The sequence below is a fragment of the Trichosurus vulpecula genome, chromosome 3, assembly GCF_011100635.1.
Source record: "Trichosurus vulpecula isolate mTriVul1 chromosome 3, mTriVul1.pri, whole genome shotgun sequence".
In the NCBI taxonomy this organism is placed as follows: Eukaryota; Metazoa; Chordata; class Mammalia; order Diprotodontia; family Phalangeridae; genus Trichosurus; species Trichosurus vulpecula.
Window position 1 is genome coordinate 6,982,338 of NC_050575.1, and position 15,075 is coordinate 6,997,412.

Sequence of the window (15,075 nt, forward strand, 5' to 3'; positions counted from 1 at the left end):
AAATTTGTTTCACTCCATCTTTTGGTGGTTTCTGCTGCTCTGTAGTTTGCTTAGAGCCATTTTAAAGGTTATTTGGAAAGGTTTGAGGGAGAGCTCAGAGGGGTCCTTGCCTTTACTCTGCCATCCCTGACTCTTCCATAAAATATAAATCAATATCATATTTATGAAGCCTTTCCTGATCTAAATCCAGATATCAATGCCCTTTTTTGGGGGGGGGCAGGGCAATTAGTGACTTGCCCAAGGTCACACAGCTAGTACATGTGTCAAGTGTCTGAAGCTGGATTTGAACTCAGGTCCTCCTGACTCCAGGGCTGGTGCTCTACTCGCTGCGCCACCTAGCTGTCCCTATCGATGCCTTCTTAATGTGGTATCTTGAATGTGATTACTTTGTATCTGTATCAACTTTATATTTATCCTGTATATATTTTAATATGTATATCTACACTATTAGAATGTATATTATATATAAGTATATATATAACTCTAAGTATAGACCATTTTATGCTCTGCACTTGTACTTCTGCTGTACCTAGCACAGTGTTCAGCACATGGTAAAATGCTTAATAAATCCTTGTTGATTAGTTGTGCTAATTTGGAGCATGCTGAAACACAGAATTTATAATAAGATATATAGGATATAGAACAAGAGCCATTCCCCAGTAGCTAAATGTTCAAAGACTATAACTAGCCACTTTTGAGAAGAAGAAATGCATGTTGTCAACAACTCTATACAAAAATGCTACATAATCACTAAAAATAAAAACATTACAAATTATAACAGCTTTGAGGCTCTACCTCAAGCCTGTCAGACTGGCAGAGGTAGCAATTGGAATTGCTAGTATGGTTGTGAGAAAACTGGCACATTAATGCCCAATTGGTGGAGCTTCGAATAGTTTCTTTCATTCCCAAATGCAATTTTGGGACTATACTCCAAAGGACCTAGGCTGCGCATATCAGGAGTAGGCATATACTCTGTAGAGACTGAAGAAGGACGACTAGGATCTACGTGTACAAAAACTATTTGTAGCAACACTTTTTCTTGTAGCAAAGAAACTTGAAACAAACATGTGCCAATCAATTGGATGATGGCAAAGAAATTACTCTATAAGGCATATGAATCTAATAGAATATTATTTCACTGTAAGAAATGATGAAAGACAGGTGCAGAACAATCTGGCAAGATGTCTATGATCTGATGTAGAATGAATTGAGCAGAGCCAGGAAAACTTTATATGATAACTACAACAATGCAAACGAAAGCAACTTTGAAAGACATAAGAATTTTCGGTGACCAATCATGCTTTCGCAAGTTGTTGATGAAGCATGCATCCCTTCTCTTATGGAGTAAAGGTGCAGAATGAGCCGTACAATTTCAGACATGGCTGAGGTGTGATTTTGTTTTGTGTGACTATACTTATTTGTTACAAGGGAGAGTTTTTATTTTATTTTTTGATGGAGGAAAAGTTATGAGGAGTAGAGTGGTAATGAGTGGCTAAGGATAATGATAGAGGGGAAAAGAAGAAGAGTACCAGTGAACCCTGAAAAATAGAAGAAAGCAGAAGGGTATTCAGAAGCACATTTAGGCATTATGTTATAGGTACTGCCTACTTAAAGACCAAGCTGTATGTAGTACAAATTTCACAGTTTCATGTACAGTCTTCTTTTTCTGTGCTTCGTGTATTGGCATGTTCACATTTGATGTTTGTTACATTCATAATAAAAAAGAGAGAATTTAACTTGGGAAAGAAAAAAACCATGAGACTTTAAGAAAGAGCAAGAATAAAAGATGTCACTGGGTAAAGTATGATAGCAGTAGGAGGTAGGTTGGTTTTGTGGTATGAGAGAGAGATCATAGATGGACAGCCTGAGAGTTCTCCCAGTATCCTTGCAGTGTCAGGAGAAAGGCAAGGCAGAATGTGGTGAATTTTGGGGAGGACACAGGTAATCCTTGTATAGAATGAACAGACATGGATGAACTGTCATCTGCAGTGTAGGAGTGAACATCCGACTTGATGGAATCCATCTGAATAATAATTATTTTATTAGTCTGGAGGCCTCATTCTGTCAACTTCAGCTAGGTGGAGCTCAGGGATGAACTACAAATTGGGCAGAAGATTCAATTTTCAGATCTTTGCAATCTGTCTTCCCATCTTATTGCTCGGTTATTCTGTTACCTATCACTTCTTAATTGCTAAATCTTATGGTGTCTCCTCAATTTCCATCCTTCTTGACCTCTCTACATCATTTGGTATTGTTGACAACCCTCTCTTTGAATATTCTCCTCTCTGTTTTTTCATGACACTGCCTTCTATTCTTCTGCCTGTCAAAATGCCCTTTCTCAGTTCCCTTTGCTGAATCATCATTTACATCCTTTTCATAACTGAATGTACCTCAAGGCTCTGTCCGGGGCCCCTTCTCTCTCTCTATTCTTTTTTACTTGGTGATTTCTCACTTCATTTATCATCTCTGTGCAGGTGACTCTTAGTGCTGTGTGTTCAATCCTAAGTCCCTCTCCTTAGCTCTATAACAATGTCCTGTAGACATCTCAAACTCAACAGGTCCAAAGCATAACTCTTTCTCTCTCTTTACCTAGATCCCACCTTTCTCTTAAACTTCCCTTTTACTCTTCAGGGTTTCAATATCCTTCCAGTTACTCAGGTTCAAAAATTTGGTGTCATTTTTATCATTACTGTCTTACCCCACAATGAAATGAGTTGGCAAATCTTGTTGCTTCTACCTCCACATCCCCCACATTGTCCTTTCTCTTCACTCCCATGACCACCACACTGGTTCATGCTCTTACCAGTTCTCACCTAGACTGTGAGAAAGCTTCCTTATTATTTTCCTTGCCTTAAGTTTTTCCTACCCAGTCAGTCTACCACACTGCTGCCAAAGCAGTTTTCCTAAAACCTGACTGTGTTATTCCCTTACTCAATAAGCACCAGTGGCCCTCTGTTATTGTTAGAATAAAATTATAAACTTCTTTGGCATTTAAAGCCCTTCACAAGCTGACCCCAATCTCCTTCTTACCTTATGTATTATCTCCTTTTTATTATCTTTTTAATTGTCTCTATGGTCCAACCAAACTGGCTTCCTTGCTATCCTCACCAAGGAAATCTCCTGTTGTCTCCCTATCTCAGTCCCATCTCCTCTTTCCAGCATTTGCCCTGCTGTAACAACAGTGTTGCTAGCAGCTGCTGTAGGGGTATAAGACCCAACAAAACCAACAATAAGAGCTGCCAGCACAGGTTTTTTGATCTGCTTTTCTAAGGAAAGCAACTTTTAAAGGGTTAACAATTTCACTTTAATCAAACATACATATGTCATTCATTTAGTTCAGGAGGAAAATACATAGTTACCAGAGAAGCACCAACATTTGGGTTTTTTCAAAGCTGGGGGCGGGGCAGGGTGGGGCCTCCAGCAGCTACCCAGAGTCTCCACATCAGCACTCTTCCAGTGTGTGAGAGCCCCAAGCAAAACTGCTAACTTCTGAGTTTATATACCCTGTTCAGGGTCAAAGGGCGTCACAACCATGTGACTCAAATGCATGTAAGCTAGGCTTTCCCTTGAGGTAAGCAGGTCATCAAAGACTCCTGATTCAATCAAAGAACAAAGACCAGATTCATCAAAGCCACTTGATTACAACAATGCTCCAAAAGAGAAACAGTAAAAAAGTCCCACCTTGATTATCAATACACTTGCCTTTCACCAGTTTTTAGAATTCAATCTTTTCTTACCTCTACCTCTGAGAGTCCCTTGGCTCCATCATAATTCAGCTCAAATGCTGTTTTCTTAATGTAGGCTTTCCTGATCCCGTCAACTATTGAAGCCTTCTCCATGAAAGACCTTGTATTTTTTTTATGCATTTTGTGAATTCTTGATGCTTGATTAAATTCAGTAAATATTAAGCACCTACAATATGTGGATTTTTGGGAGGAACATTGCAGGTAATACACAATTAAGATATATTCCTTGTGCTCATTGAAGGTCATAGTCTTGAGATAGGACAGATATATAAATAATCATAATGCAAAACAATACATAATAAGTACACAAGTGAGAGGCAAGGAATATATGGTAAATTTTTGTTGACTTAAATTTGAGTAAGTAGGGGGAAAGCCTCTAAGCAGCCAAAATTGAGTTTTCACAAAGTCTCTGCAATGAAGTTCATATACTTTATTCATAGGCAAAACTCCTTAACCACACAGAGAATACTAACTTTAGACACAATGTTCTAAGTTGGGTTTTCTGAATCCCAAACCTAAAGAAGATTAGATCGGAGTATTGCTAAAGGCATATCCTGATAGAGTCCAGAAGTAACAAAAAAAAACAGGACACATCGAAAACTAAAAACAAGAGAAAAAGCTTAAATTGCTGGGGATTCAAAGACAAGGATTGAAATAATTCCTGACCTCGAGGCTCTTACATTCTATTGACAGAGATAACAAGGGCATAGTGGTATATAAAAAGACTATGCTTTCTATCTCTTCTTGCTACTCACACAACCTGCACTTTTGTTCAAGTCTCCATCTTCTCTTCTCTAGATCAGTTGTAGTTTCTGTCTGGTTGGTCTTCTAGCATCAAGCCTCTTCCTCTCCAAGCCATCTTCCGCACAGCTGCCAAAATGATTTTCTTAAAGCTCAGGTCTGACCAAATCATTCTCTGACTCAAACTCTAGTGACTCCCTTTGGACTTTTGGATAAAGTATCATTTCATCCTTATCTCATCCTTTTTAATGTTTAATTTTTGCATAAGTTTAATAATGTGTTATATTATGAGCACAAAAGTATATGTGTATACTTTTCAGATAATTATATACATTGGGAGTATATGTCCACCGATTTCTTTCTAATAGGGATGTAGCATCATGTTTGGAAACAAGTTGCAATAGACAGTTGGTGGATTAGGACAGGATCTCAGGACAGCGATGAAGACTGAATACATAGATATTGGAAGTTATCTGCATAGGAATGATAATTGAACCCATGGGAATTGACGAGGTCACTAAGTGATAGCATGTAGAGAGAGAAAAAGTAAGAAAGTCTAGTATAAAATAAGAGCCTTGGGCATGACATGAATGATGATCCAGCAAAGGAGACTGAGAAGGGGTAGAAAGACAAGGAGGACAAGAACTACATAAGGACAGAGCCCACCCTCCCCACAAAAAACAAAGTTCAAACACCCAGAGAAGAGGTCAAGTTAACGGTGGCATTCTGCAGAGAAGTTAAGAAGGATGAGTGTGGCGAAGAAGGCTATTTTCAAAGGGCATTTTACCTCCATTACTTTGGATAGAACTATTACTGCAGAGCCTGGGCTTGCATTAGCTTTTGTTGGTCATGTCACACTCTTGGCTTATACTGAGCTTTTATTAAACTTAAACCTCTGCCTCTTTTTCAGCTGAATAGCTGTTAAGTGAGGACTTATTCATTCTTTACTTGTGAAGTGGGGTTTTTTCTGACCCTCAATATAGGACTTTATATTTATTTCTATTAAATCTTTTCTTGTTGGATTCAGTTTCATTATTCCGATGTGAGACTTTTTGAAATCTTTATTTTGTTACAACATTAGGTATTTCTTCAGCTTCTGAAAATGTAATAAGCATGTTTTCAATATGTAAATCAAATTGTTGTGAAATAAGATTGGGCACTAAAGAACATTACTAAAGATGTCTTTCCAGGTTGACTGTATTTATTAGTCAGTACTCTTGAGGTCTCGTCATTTCCTCAGCTCTCAATCTGTCAGTCAGAACTCATCTTTTGCCTTGCCGTACTCTAAGCCCTCTTTTTTCATTTTGTATCACTAATGGTGATATAGCCTAATGAGTAGATCTGTTTTGTAGAAAGAAAGTATTTTAGACAGCAGCATAGTGGAAACAGCACTGGAATGAGAATCAAGAGACCTACATTCTGCTTTTTTCTCTACATGTGACCTTGAGCATTGACTTCATCTCTTTGAATCTCAAGCTCCTCATCTATAAAGTGAAATGAACCAGATAATACTCAATAATTTTTCTAGTCCTGAAGTTCTCTTATCCTATAAATGCTAGAGTTAAATATATAATCTTCTTTGTACAACTTTTTCACTATTATCATTAGCATTTAGTTACCTGTTCTTCAGGGTAAACTGGAATATATAAAATTATTGTTTTATTTCTCTTATTTGAAATTTAATTTAAATGCCTTTTTTGGTCTTGTTGAAGAAGTTTGTTGTGTTAAAGTCTTACCCATTTTGAATATGTCGTGATAAGCTAAGAATCATCTTGTTTTGATTCATGAATATGTATTTGATTGGTAACACCATTATAAGGTAAGGGGTATATATTCTGTACTCTAAGGATGCTGTTGCTTTTAAGTGTAGAGTCAAAGGGATGCTTAGAGATATCTGTTCCAGCTCTTTTATTTTATGGATAAATAAACAGAGGGCCAGAAAAGTGAAATGACTTGTCTAAGGACCCACAGCAGACCAGATATTTGAAGACAGGTCCTCTGACTCCAAATCTAGTGATTTTTGTACTGTATCCCATATGTTAAGTATTCAGAAAAATATAGAAGGTGAATGTGTTGGTCAAAGTAAAAACAAGAAATATGTGTTTACAACTCAGTTAAATTTTACAGTACATTTACTGTTTAGTATATAGTGAAAAATTTATCTAGTTAGTACTCTATATTTTGATGCAATTTGCCGACGCTTTATCAAGTTGGCTATTTTTCCCCACTGTTGAAGCTACCACATTGAATCTCAATATTAATGATTTGACATTTTGATGTATGTTTTTTAACAAAAAAATCTAGCAGCTCTGGGGTAAAAAAGTATCTTCTTTTTAAAAGAGCCATTACATGAAAATAGTACTATAATAGGAATAATAGTGACTCCAAAAATGGGAAAAGATTAGTATTCTTTTGATCAGGGTGAATCCATTGATAATTGAGTATACAGGATTCTGTCAAGTGGGTAATATCCTATTAACCCTCGGTCAGGCTGGTTTAAGGCAAAAATTTAAAAGGAAGGTCATTGAGATAGTATGTTAGTGTCCAATAGAAAAATTGTTTTTCAAGCATTTATATTTAGGATATTTTATTAAGAACCTTTTCCTTAAAGAGGTAAGCACAATCTCTTAATTGCAAAGTGGATCACTAAGTTGTCTTTCTTCCATTGACTTTTTGTTTGCCCTCAGTTATAGGTTTATGGTAATGGATCGGTTTGGGAGTGATCTTCAGAAATTGTATGAAGCTAATGCCAAAAGATTTTCACGGAAAACTGTCTTGCAGCTAGGCTTAAGAATAGTAAGTGTTTGTAATATTGTATAAGCTACTTTAAGTTCCGTACCTGTCCTCTGCTGGTTGGAATTAGTATTACATTAATTTCTATTTGTTGATTTCTTAGCTGGATATTCTGGAATATATCCATGAGCATGAATATGTACATGGAGATATCAAAGCCTCAAATCTTCTTCTGAACTACAAGAATCCTGACCAGGTAGTTTTATAACTTGAATTTTTTTCTATTTAAGGCCTATTCAACAAATCAAGTTACTTTGAACTTTTGAACCCCAGCAGAAGTTTAACTTTTTAGAAGTGGATATAGTAATAATAATATTTCTACTTGACACTTTTATCTAGTTAGCATTCTATATTTTTGATGCAATTTGCTGACACTTTATCAAGTTGGCTATTTTGCCCTAAATAATGTTCAGGAAGAGTGCTTGCGAATACAAAATGAATTTCAAATAGCTATTTGGGGGTGGAAGCTTAAAATTATATAGTGCACCAATGAATTATGTTTGCCTGTCTGCTTTGTCACTTTTTCATTTCCTTTGTTCAAGAAATCCATCAAATGTAAGTCTTCTCTTACTTGGAAAATTTGGTCTTTAACATGTTGATTATTCAAATCAGTTGTTTTACAGAAATATCTCAGCTGTCTAGTTTTTTATACTCTTTAGTGTCTAGAATTCAAATGTGTATTTCCATGGTCTCTTCCTTTCCTTTCACAACTTTTAACTTTGTTAGGAAAGAATAAAAACTAATATTACTGTACTTTGAATATAGTTGGCAGAGTAGTAGTGAGGTCTAGATAAATTTCTTACTTATATCTATGTTCCTATATACTTGGTAAAAATAGCAGTGTACTGACTTATGATAGAGAAATGAAGAATTTTTAGCTACAGAAATGTACCCTAATATATAAACAATTATTCTAGTTGCTTAGTTGATCTAAGAGAACATTTGCATTTTGACTCTCTGTATCAGTTATTTTGCTTCATTTTATTTTACTGTCTCTTCATTAATTCCAAGGGTCAGAAAGGTATCTAAGCTCTCCTGTATCCATTCACCAGCATTTAGCAGCTAATACTATCTAATGAATAATCATGTGATACACATTACCGTTGTGCCACTAAAAGGTGAAAGCGAAACCCAACACACAACTCAAGAATATTCTGGGGAAGTTATTGAAGCATATGAGTTATTGCAAGGTGAGGTACAGCTAGTATTGTAACAACTCTTGGGATATGAATGTTGTCCCATAGCCCCTTCCTGTATTTCTAGATGATGCAAAATCAATCACAGTCAGTCACAAAGCATTTATTATTTACGGATTAACAATGTCCTACTGTTCTAAGATCTGGGGAATAAATTCAAAAGCCAAACAGTCCCTGTCTTCGTGGAATTTTCATTTTAATGGGGAGACAACTTGTGTACATATTAGTAAATACAAAATACATAGAAAGCAAATGAAAGGTATACTTGGTTGAGAAGACCCTAGCAGTTGAGGGAACCACAGAAGGCTTCTTGCAGGAAAAAAAAAGTGGTACTTGAGCTGATTCTTGAAGGCAACAAGGTATTCCAAGAAGCAGAGGTGTAGAGGGTAGGGGATTCCAGAAGTGGGAAGGCTCACAGAATGTTGCAGAACTGCCATTCAAACCCAGGTCCTGTGGCTCCAAATCCACTACCTTTTCCAAGTTTCCATGCTGCTTATCACTTTATGAAGTTAACAGATATTTCATTTGTCTTATAAATCAGGCTGAGAAACTAGAATGTGCTGCAGTAGTGGCTCACAAGCAGAATTAGAGTTAAAAATCTTTTTGGGTTGGGGCAAGAAACAAGTAATAGCAAATGATATCCGTCAACAGGTACTTATTAAGTGTCTCCTATGTGTTTAATCTTGTTCTAGATTCCATAGGAAATAGAAAAATAAAGTATGAAAATGTGAGACACGGTGCCTACCCTTGAGAACCTTAACATCTATTAGGGGAGACGAGACTATTAATGGATATGAAATAGCTAGAGAATAGTACATAACAATATATTAAGTACTAAGTAGTGTAATACAGAAGAAATAAATTTAGTTATTTGAGCCCTGTTTAAAATTTTTGGCAAGTGAAAAGCCACAGATTCAAAGACTTTTTAATATTAAAATATTGTAAGCACTAGGAAAATAGGGACCCAGGGACTTTGGGTTAAGAAGGCAACATGAACTGGGCTTGGTGTTGCATACTTGTAGTTGAGGATTCTGAGGCTGGTGACTTGCTTAGGTTGAGGAGTTCTGAGCTGTCGTAGAGCTGAAGTGTCTCTATTGTCCACATAAGTTCAGCACTCGTATTTTGAGTCCTCCGCACCCTTGCCCAGGAGTGGAGAGCCACGAGACTGTCTAAGGAGGAGCAAACTGGCCCTGGTAGGAAAAATGAAGCAGGTTCAAGTTTCTGTGATGATCAATATTGGGATTGGGCTTATGAATTGACATTGTACTTGTAGTCTGGGAGAGATAGGAAGGCTCAGTTTTCAGGGAAAAACAAAAGGCAACATGAAGTGATGTAGAGAATTTCAGTTCTTCTGGATAAGCCTCATCAGATATCTGAAAAAGGCCCAGAAAGACTAATGATAAAAAAAGGAACAGAAGTAAACTGCTTCATCTAGTTCAGAACTACACAGATAGATGCCCCAAAGCCAGCAAAGGCTGGCAGGGATATGAGTTCAGGTAATTATAGAAGCTGACTAGAGAAGTTCCACTAGGGAAGTCAGTATGAACTCCAGTAAAAAGGTCTGGAAGCTGGCAGAGGAGGTGACAAGGAGTATCGTGGGAAAAGCCATTGTGAGCTCAAATTGACAGACCAGAAGTCTTCCAGTGCTCTGTGGGGCACAGCAGTGGGTTCCAAGTTAAATATGGTTCTAGTAACTGTGAATCTGAAATCTGTCTCTGGTCTGGCGGAGCAGAAGTTCCCATTGCTCACTGCACAGGGAGAAAGGTCTGGGCTGTGTACTCCTTGTAACACTAGTAGCCAAATCAAGACAGAAGGTCAAGTCAGTGCCTGTGTGCCAGTTCTAGGGTAGCTATGGAAGAGGCCTGAGAACAGTATGATCCCTTAAATCCTATGGAGCCTGTCAGGGGCACAGCAGGGGATGGAACCAACTCCTTATTGGTGATCATACAAAAGGAGATTGAGACCAGCTGAAGCAGGAACCTAACTTGAACCCCTAGGAAACTGAGGAAAAAAAAATTTAAGGATTAAGGCAGAGTGGGGACCAATATCAACCAACACATCGATATTGGCAGTGGTCACAGCTTCCAGAGTATATAGAAGGACAAGACCATCTAAAAGTGTCAGAGGAAATTTGCCTCAGCATAGATTCCTAATCCCTAGGCCCAATTAAAGTCCCACACTTCTACAGGAAGCTTTCTCTAACCCCTATTAATTCCAGTTTTTTCCCCTCTTTTAATTATTTCCTATTCTTGTATATAGCTTGCTTTGTATATATTTCTTTGTATGTTGTCTCGTCCATTAGATTGTGAGCTCCTTGAGGGTAGGGGATTTTTTTTTGCCTCTTTTTGTACCCCCAGCACTTAGCACGATGCCTGGCACATAGTAGGTGCTTAGTCAGTGTTTATAGACTTGAATTGATTACACACCAGTAAGACTTCAAATGGAAGCATGACTTATAAAGAATCAAATCACAGACAGTTTGGACCATGGAAAGAAATACTTTTATTCTCTGTGGATAGGGCAAGAATTCTTATTCAACAAAGGATAAAGAGGATCACAGGATAAAATGCCTGGGAACACTACAATTTTATATTACATTGTTTCAACTGGGTCCTCACTGTGGCAAGGCAGTCTTTTTACACGTCTGTATTTGATTTACTTTCCCCCCTCACCACAGCAGATTTTCTAAAACTTTTCAGTGTTTCTTAAACTTCCTACAGCTCTCTCTCCCTCTCCCTCTCCCCCTCCCCCCAAACCTCCCCCCCCCCCACCTTCTCAGCTGAGAACTTTGCCTGGTATTTCACTGAAAAGACTAAAGCCATTCACAAAAAAGCTTCCTTTTCTCCTCTGTTCATTATGTTACATCATTTAACTATCATGCCATATCTCTTCTTCCTTTTGGGGTGAAACTCTTTGAGAAGGCCATCTAAAGTAGGTGTTCTCGTTTCTTTTTTTTTTACTCTCAACTCTTTATGGTCTATCTTCTGATCTCATCATTTGACTGAAATCACTCTCTCCATAGCTATTAATATTCTCTTAATCGCCACATCTAATGGCTTTTCATCTGTCATCATCCTTCTTGATCTGTCTTGCTGTCTTTGATACTACTGATCACCCTATTTCTCCTTAATGTTCTTTTTAGGTGTTGGAGACACTAATCTCCCCTGGTTTTCCAACTTTTTGACTATTCCTCAGTTTCCCTTGCCGGATCTTCATGTGGGTCATGCACATTAACTATGAGTGTTCTCCAGGGCTTTGGTCCTGGGCCCTCTTTTCTTCTCTTTAGCATCTCTTTACTGTACTTCTCTTTACTGAGAAAGTGACCTTATCCATTCGTCTAGATCTGATTTTTATCTCCATGCTTATGATTCTCAAATCTTTTTATCAGCCCTAACCTATCTGCTGATCTCTAATCTCACATTTCCTACTGTCTATTGGACATCTCACACTACTTGTTCCATAGACACCTTAAACTCAAAATATCTGAAACTGAACTCAGTATATTCCACCCTTCCTCCCTGTCCCCCAATCTTCCCCTTTTCCTAACTTCCCTATTACTCTTAAGGGTACTGTCATCCTTCCACTCCTCCAGGCTTGCAACTTAGGTATCATCCTTGACTAGACTCTGTTATTTTCTCTCTCCCATCCAGCCATTTATCAAGTCCTCTTGTTTGTATTTTTGTAACATCCTCCCCCACCTCCCTTCTTTTCTCTGACACCACCATTACTTTCTTGCAGGTCCTCATGACCTCATACCTGGATTATTACAATAGCCTTTTAGCTGGTTTCTCTGCCTCAGGTCTCTTCCCACTTCTATTTCCCTTCTGCTCAGCTGTCAAAATTATCTTCCTAAAGTATAGTTTTGACCATGTTACTCTTCTACTCAATAAACTCCTCCTCAATAAAATCACCTTTTGAATGAAACATAAAATACTTTGACTTAATGCTCTTTATAACCTGGCCCACTCCTACATTTCTAGTCTCTTAACCCCTTAGGCCTCTCCCACCTCCCATGTACTCTGTGATTCAGTGACACAGGCTTCTTCAGTGTTTGTTCTTCTCAAATGCTATTCCATCTCCTGACTGAGTGATTCCACTAGTGGTCCTTTGTGCCCAGAGCTGTCTGTCTTCTGATCTGTGCTTTCAGGCTTCTCTGATTTTCTTCAGGTCTCAGCTAAAGTCCTAGCTCTACAAGAAGCCTTTCCTAATCCTTCTTAGTGATGTCCTCTTGAGACTATCTATCCACAGTTTATTCTCTATATAGCTTTGGATATAGCTGTACATGTTATCTCTTCCTTTAGACTGAGTTCCTGGAGAACAGGGGCCATTTTTGACCTGTCTTTGTGTCTGCTGTGGTCTGAATAAATAAGGACTGGGGGCTTGTCTAAGCTTTATAGCTTCCTTTGTCCCTAGCAGATAGTTCTTCATGCAGTAATTATTTGATAAATTATTTTTGAATGAATGAATATTTTTGTATTTTGGCTTAAACTATCTTTTAGGGGTCTACTCCACGATAACCTATTAGCTGAATTCATCCTAGGGACATAATGACATTCCGTTGTGTTTTGCTTCTGGGTGTTGAACGTGTGTGTGTGCGCGCGCGCGCGCGCGCGCGAGTGTGAGTGTATGGCAGATTGAATTTAACGTTAGTGTGATGTTTGGGAATTTCTAGGTCTATTTAGTAGATTACGGCCTCGCCTACCGCTACTGTCCAGAAGGAGTCCATAAAGAATACAAAGAAGACCCTAAAAGGTGTCATGATGGAACCATTGAGTATACAAGTATTGATGCACACAAGGGTGTGGGTAAGTAAATAACAATTAAGGTTAGTATTTTTAAAACTGCTGATGTATTTTGAGCCCCTGATTCTTTGGTTTAGAACTTTTAAAAACTGAATGACATAAAGTTACATTAGGTCACTTTCAGTTTTTGAAAATTTTTTTTTCCCAATGGAGAAGGTTTTTAACTATGTGGTGGCTAGATGGCTCACTGCCTAGACCTGGAGTCAGGAAGACTTGAATTCAAATCTAGCTTCAGATACTTACTAGCCTTGTGACTGTGGGCAAGTCATTTAGCATCTACCTCAGTTTCCTTATCTTTACTATGGGGATAATAGTAGCACTAGAAGAGTTAGTTTAATGATAAAATAAGATAATATTTGTTAAGTGTTTTGTAAACTTTAAAGCACTATAAAAATACTAGCTACCATTATTTTTAGTGAGGATAACATTCTTAGTTTCTTGAATTTTCTTTAAGAATTTATTCACAGTTTAACAAAATGTTCTTCTATGTTAAAAAATAATTCTCACTGAAAGTTGTTTATGCATTCACCAGTTAGGTACTGTATAAAAACGGCGAAGGTCTTTTAAAATGACATTTCAGTTAGTGTCTTTGGGTAATCATAAATACTCGATCTTTTCTGAATTCCAAAGAGTATGAATTGAGAACTATACCTCTTCTTGATGATCTTTTGATTGCATCTGTGTTTCCTACGAGTAACACTGAAATCAGCATATCAATAAAATCTTTTAAATTATATTTCTTCGTGGGTCTGTGTATCTCAATGTTGGTTCTTGAAGTATTACAGATTTGTGATGCTCAATGGCTCTGTTACTTGAAGAGAAGTCAATTTTTATATTATCCCTATTTTTGCTTTAAATAAAGCAGGGAATTTTTTGCAATAAAAGGCTTCAATTATATTATTTTTTCTAGTTTGTCTTACATATATTTGAAGTAATTACTTTAAAATATTCAGCATGCCTAATCCCCTACTTGTTTTATATTTCAGCTCCATCAAGACGGGGTGACTTGGAAATACTGGGTTACTGCATGATCCAGTGGCTCAGTGGCCATCTCCCTTGGGAGGACAATTTGAAAGATCCTAACTACGTCAGAGATTCCAAAATTAGGTGCAAGAGAATGTGATTTTTTTCTCTCAGACTAACTTGTAATAGAATTGTCTTTGGCACTTTTATTTTTAGAAGTTAAAATAGGCTAGAATATTTGGATTAAACTCTGTTTAATTATTTAGCTGACAATAATGTAGATAGAAGTGATTAGGTAGACTTAGCGTGGGCTCTTATTTATGTATTTGTTTTTAAAGCAAAGCCAATAACACATCTAGGATATCACAGAAGTTTAGTCTAAATTTTGCTATTTCACCTCTTATTATTAACAATCCACTGAAGGGTGAGACTTTAAACACTTATTCATTCTTTGATCTTCCTCAGCTACCGAGAAAATATTTCAAGTTTGATGGACAAGTGTTTTCCTGAGAAAAATAAGCCAGGTAGGAAGGTTTTTGTTTTGGGAAGAAAAAAAAATTGTGATAACTGTATAATTCCTCTTACTATCAGAAATTTCAGTAAAATATTGTGAGAACACTTTAGAATTGTGGAAAGCAATCATTTTATTTTCATATTTATTATAATTTAATTAACACATACAACAATCTTAAACATTGAATAAAAATTATGTGTCATAGATAATTTATAACTTATAAAAACAACTACAGTAGTAATATGTATGTGTTGGGTTGGCTTATTTTTTTGTACAAAATTTTTTTCCTTTCCCTTTCTCCTTCCTACCTTCCCCTAGTT

The 15,075-nt window shown here is 37.1% G+C and overlaps 1 protein-coding gene across 1 annotated transcript in view; it reads left to right on the forward strand.

The window, feature by feature from the left end:
- Positions 1-15,075, forward strand: part of VRK1 (VRK serine/threonine kinase 1) — a 146,054-nt gene that overhangs the window by 89,766 nt on the left and 41,213 nt on the right. Inside the window, exons 6-10 of the mRNA XM_036753066.1 lie at positions 7,175-7,283; positions 7,384-7,476; positions 13,149-13,281; positions 14,265-14,385; positions 14,707-14,765. Coding sequence (XP_036608961.1) covers positions 7,175-7,283; positions 7,384-7,476; positions 13,149-13,281; positions 14,265-14,385; positions 14,707-14,765 — 515 coding nt within the window. The remainder of the gene's footprint in view (positions 1-7,174; positions 7,284-7,383; positions 7,477-13,148; positions 13,282-14,264; positions 14,386-14,706; positions 14,766-15,075) is intronic.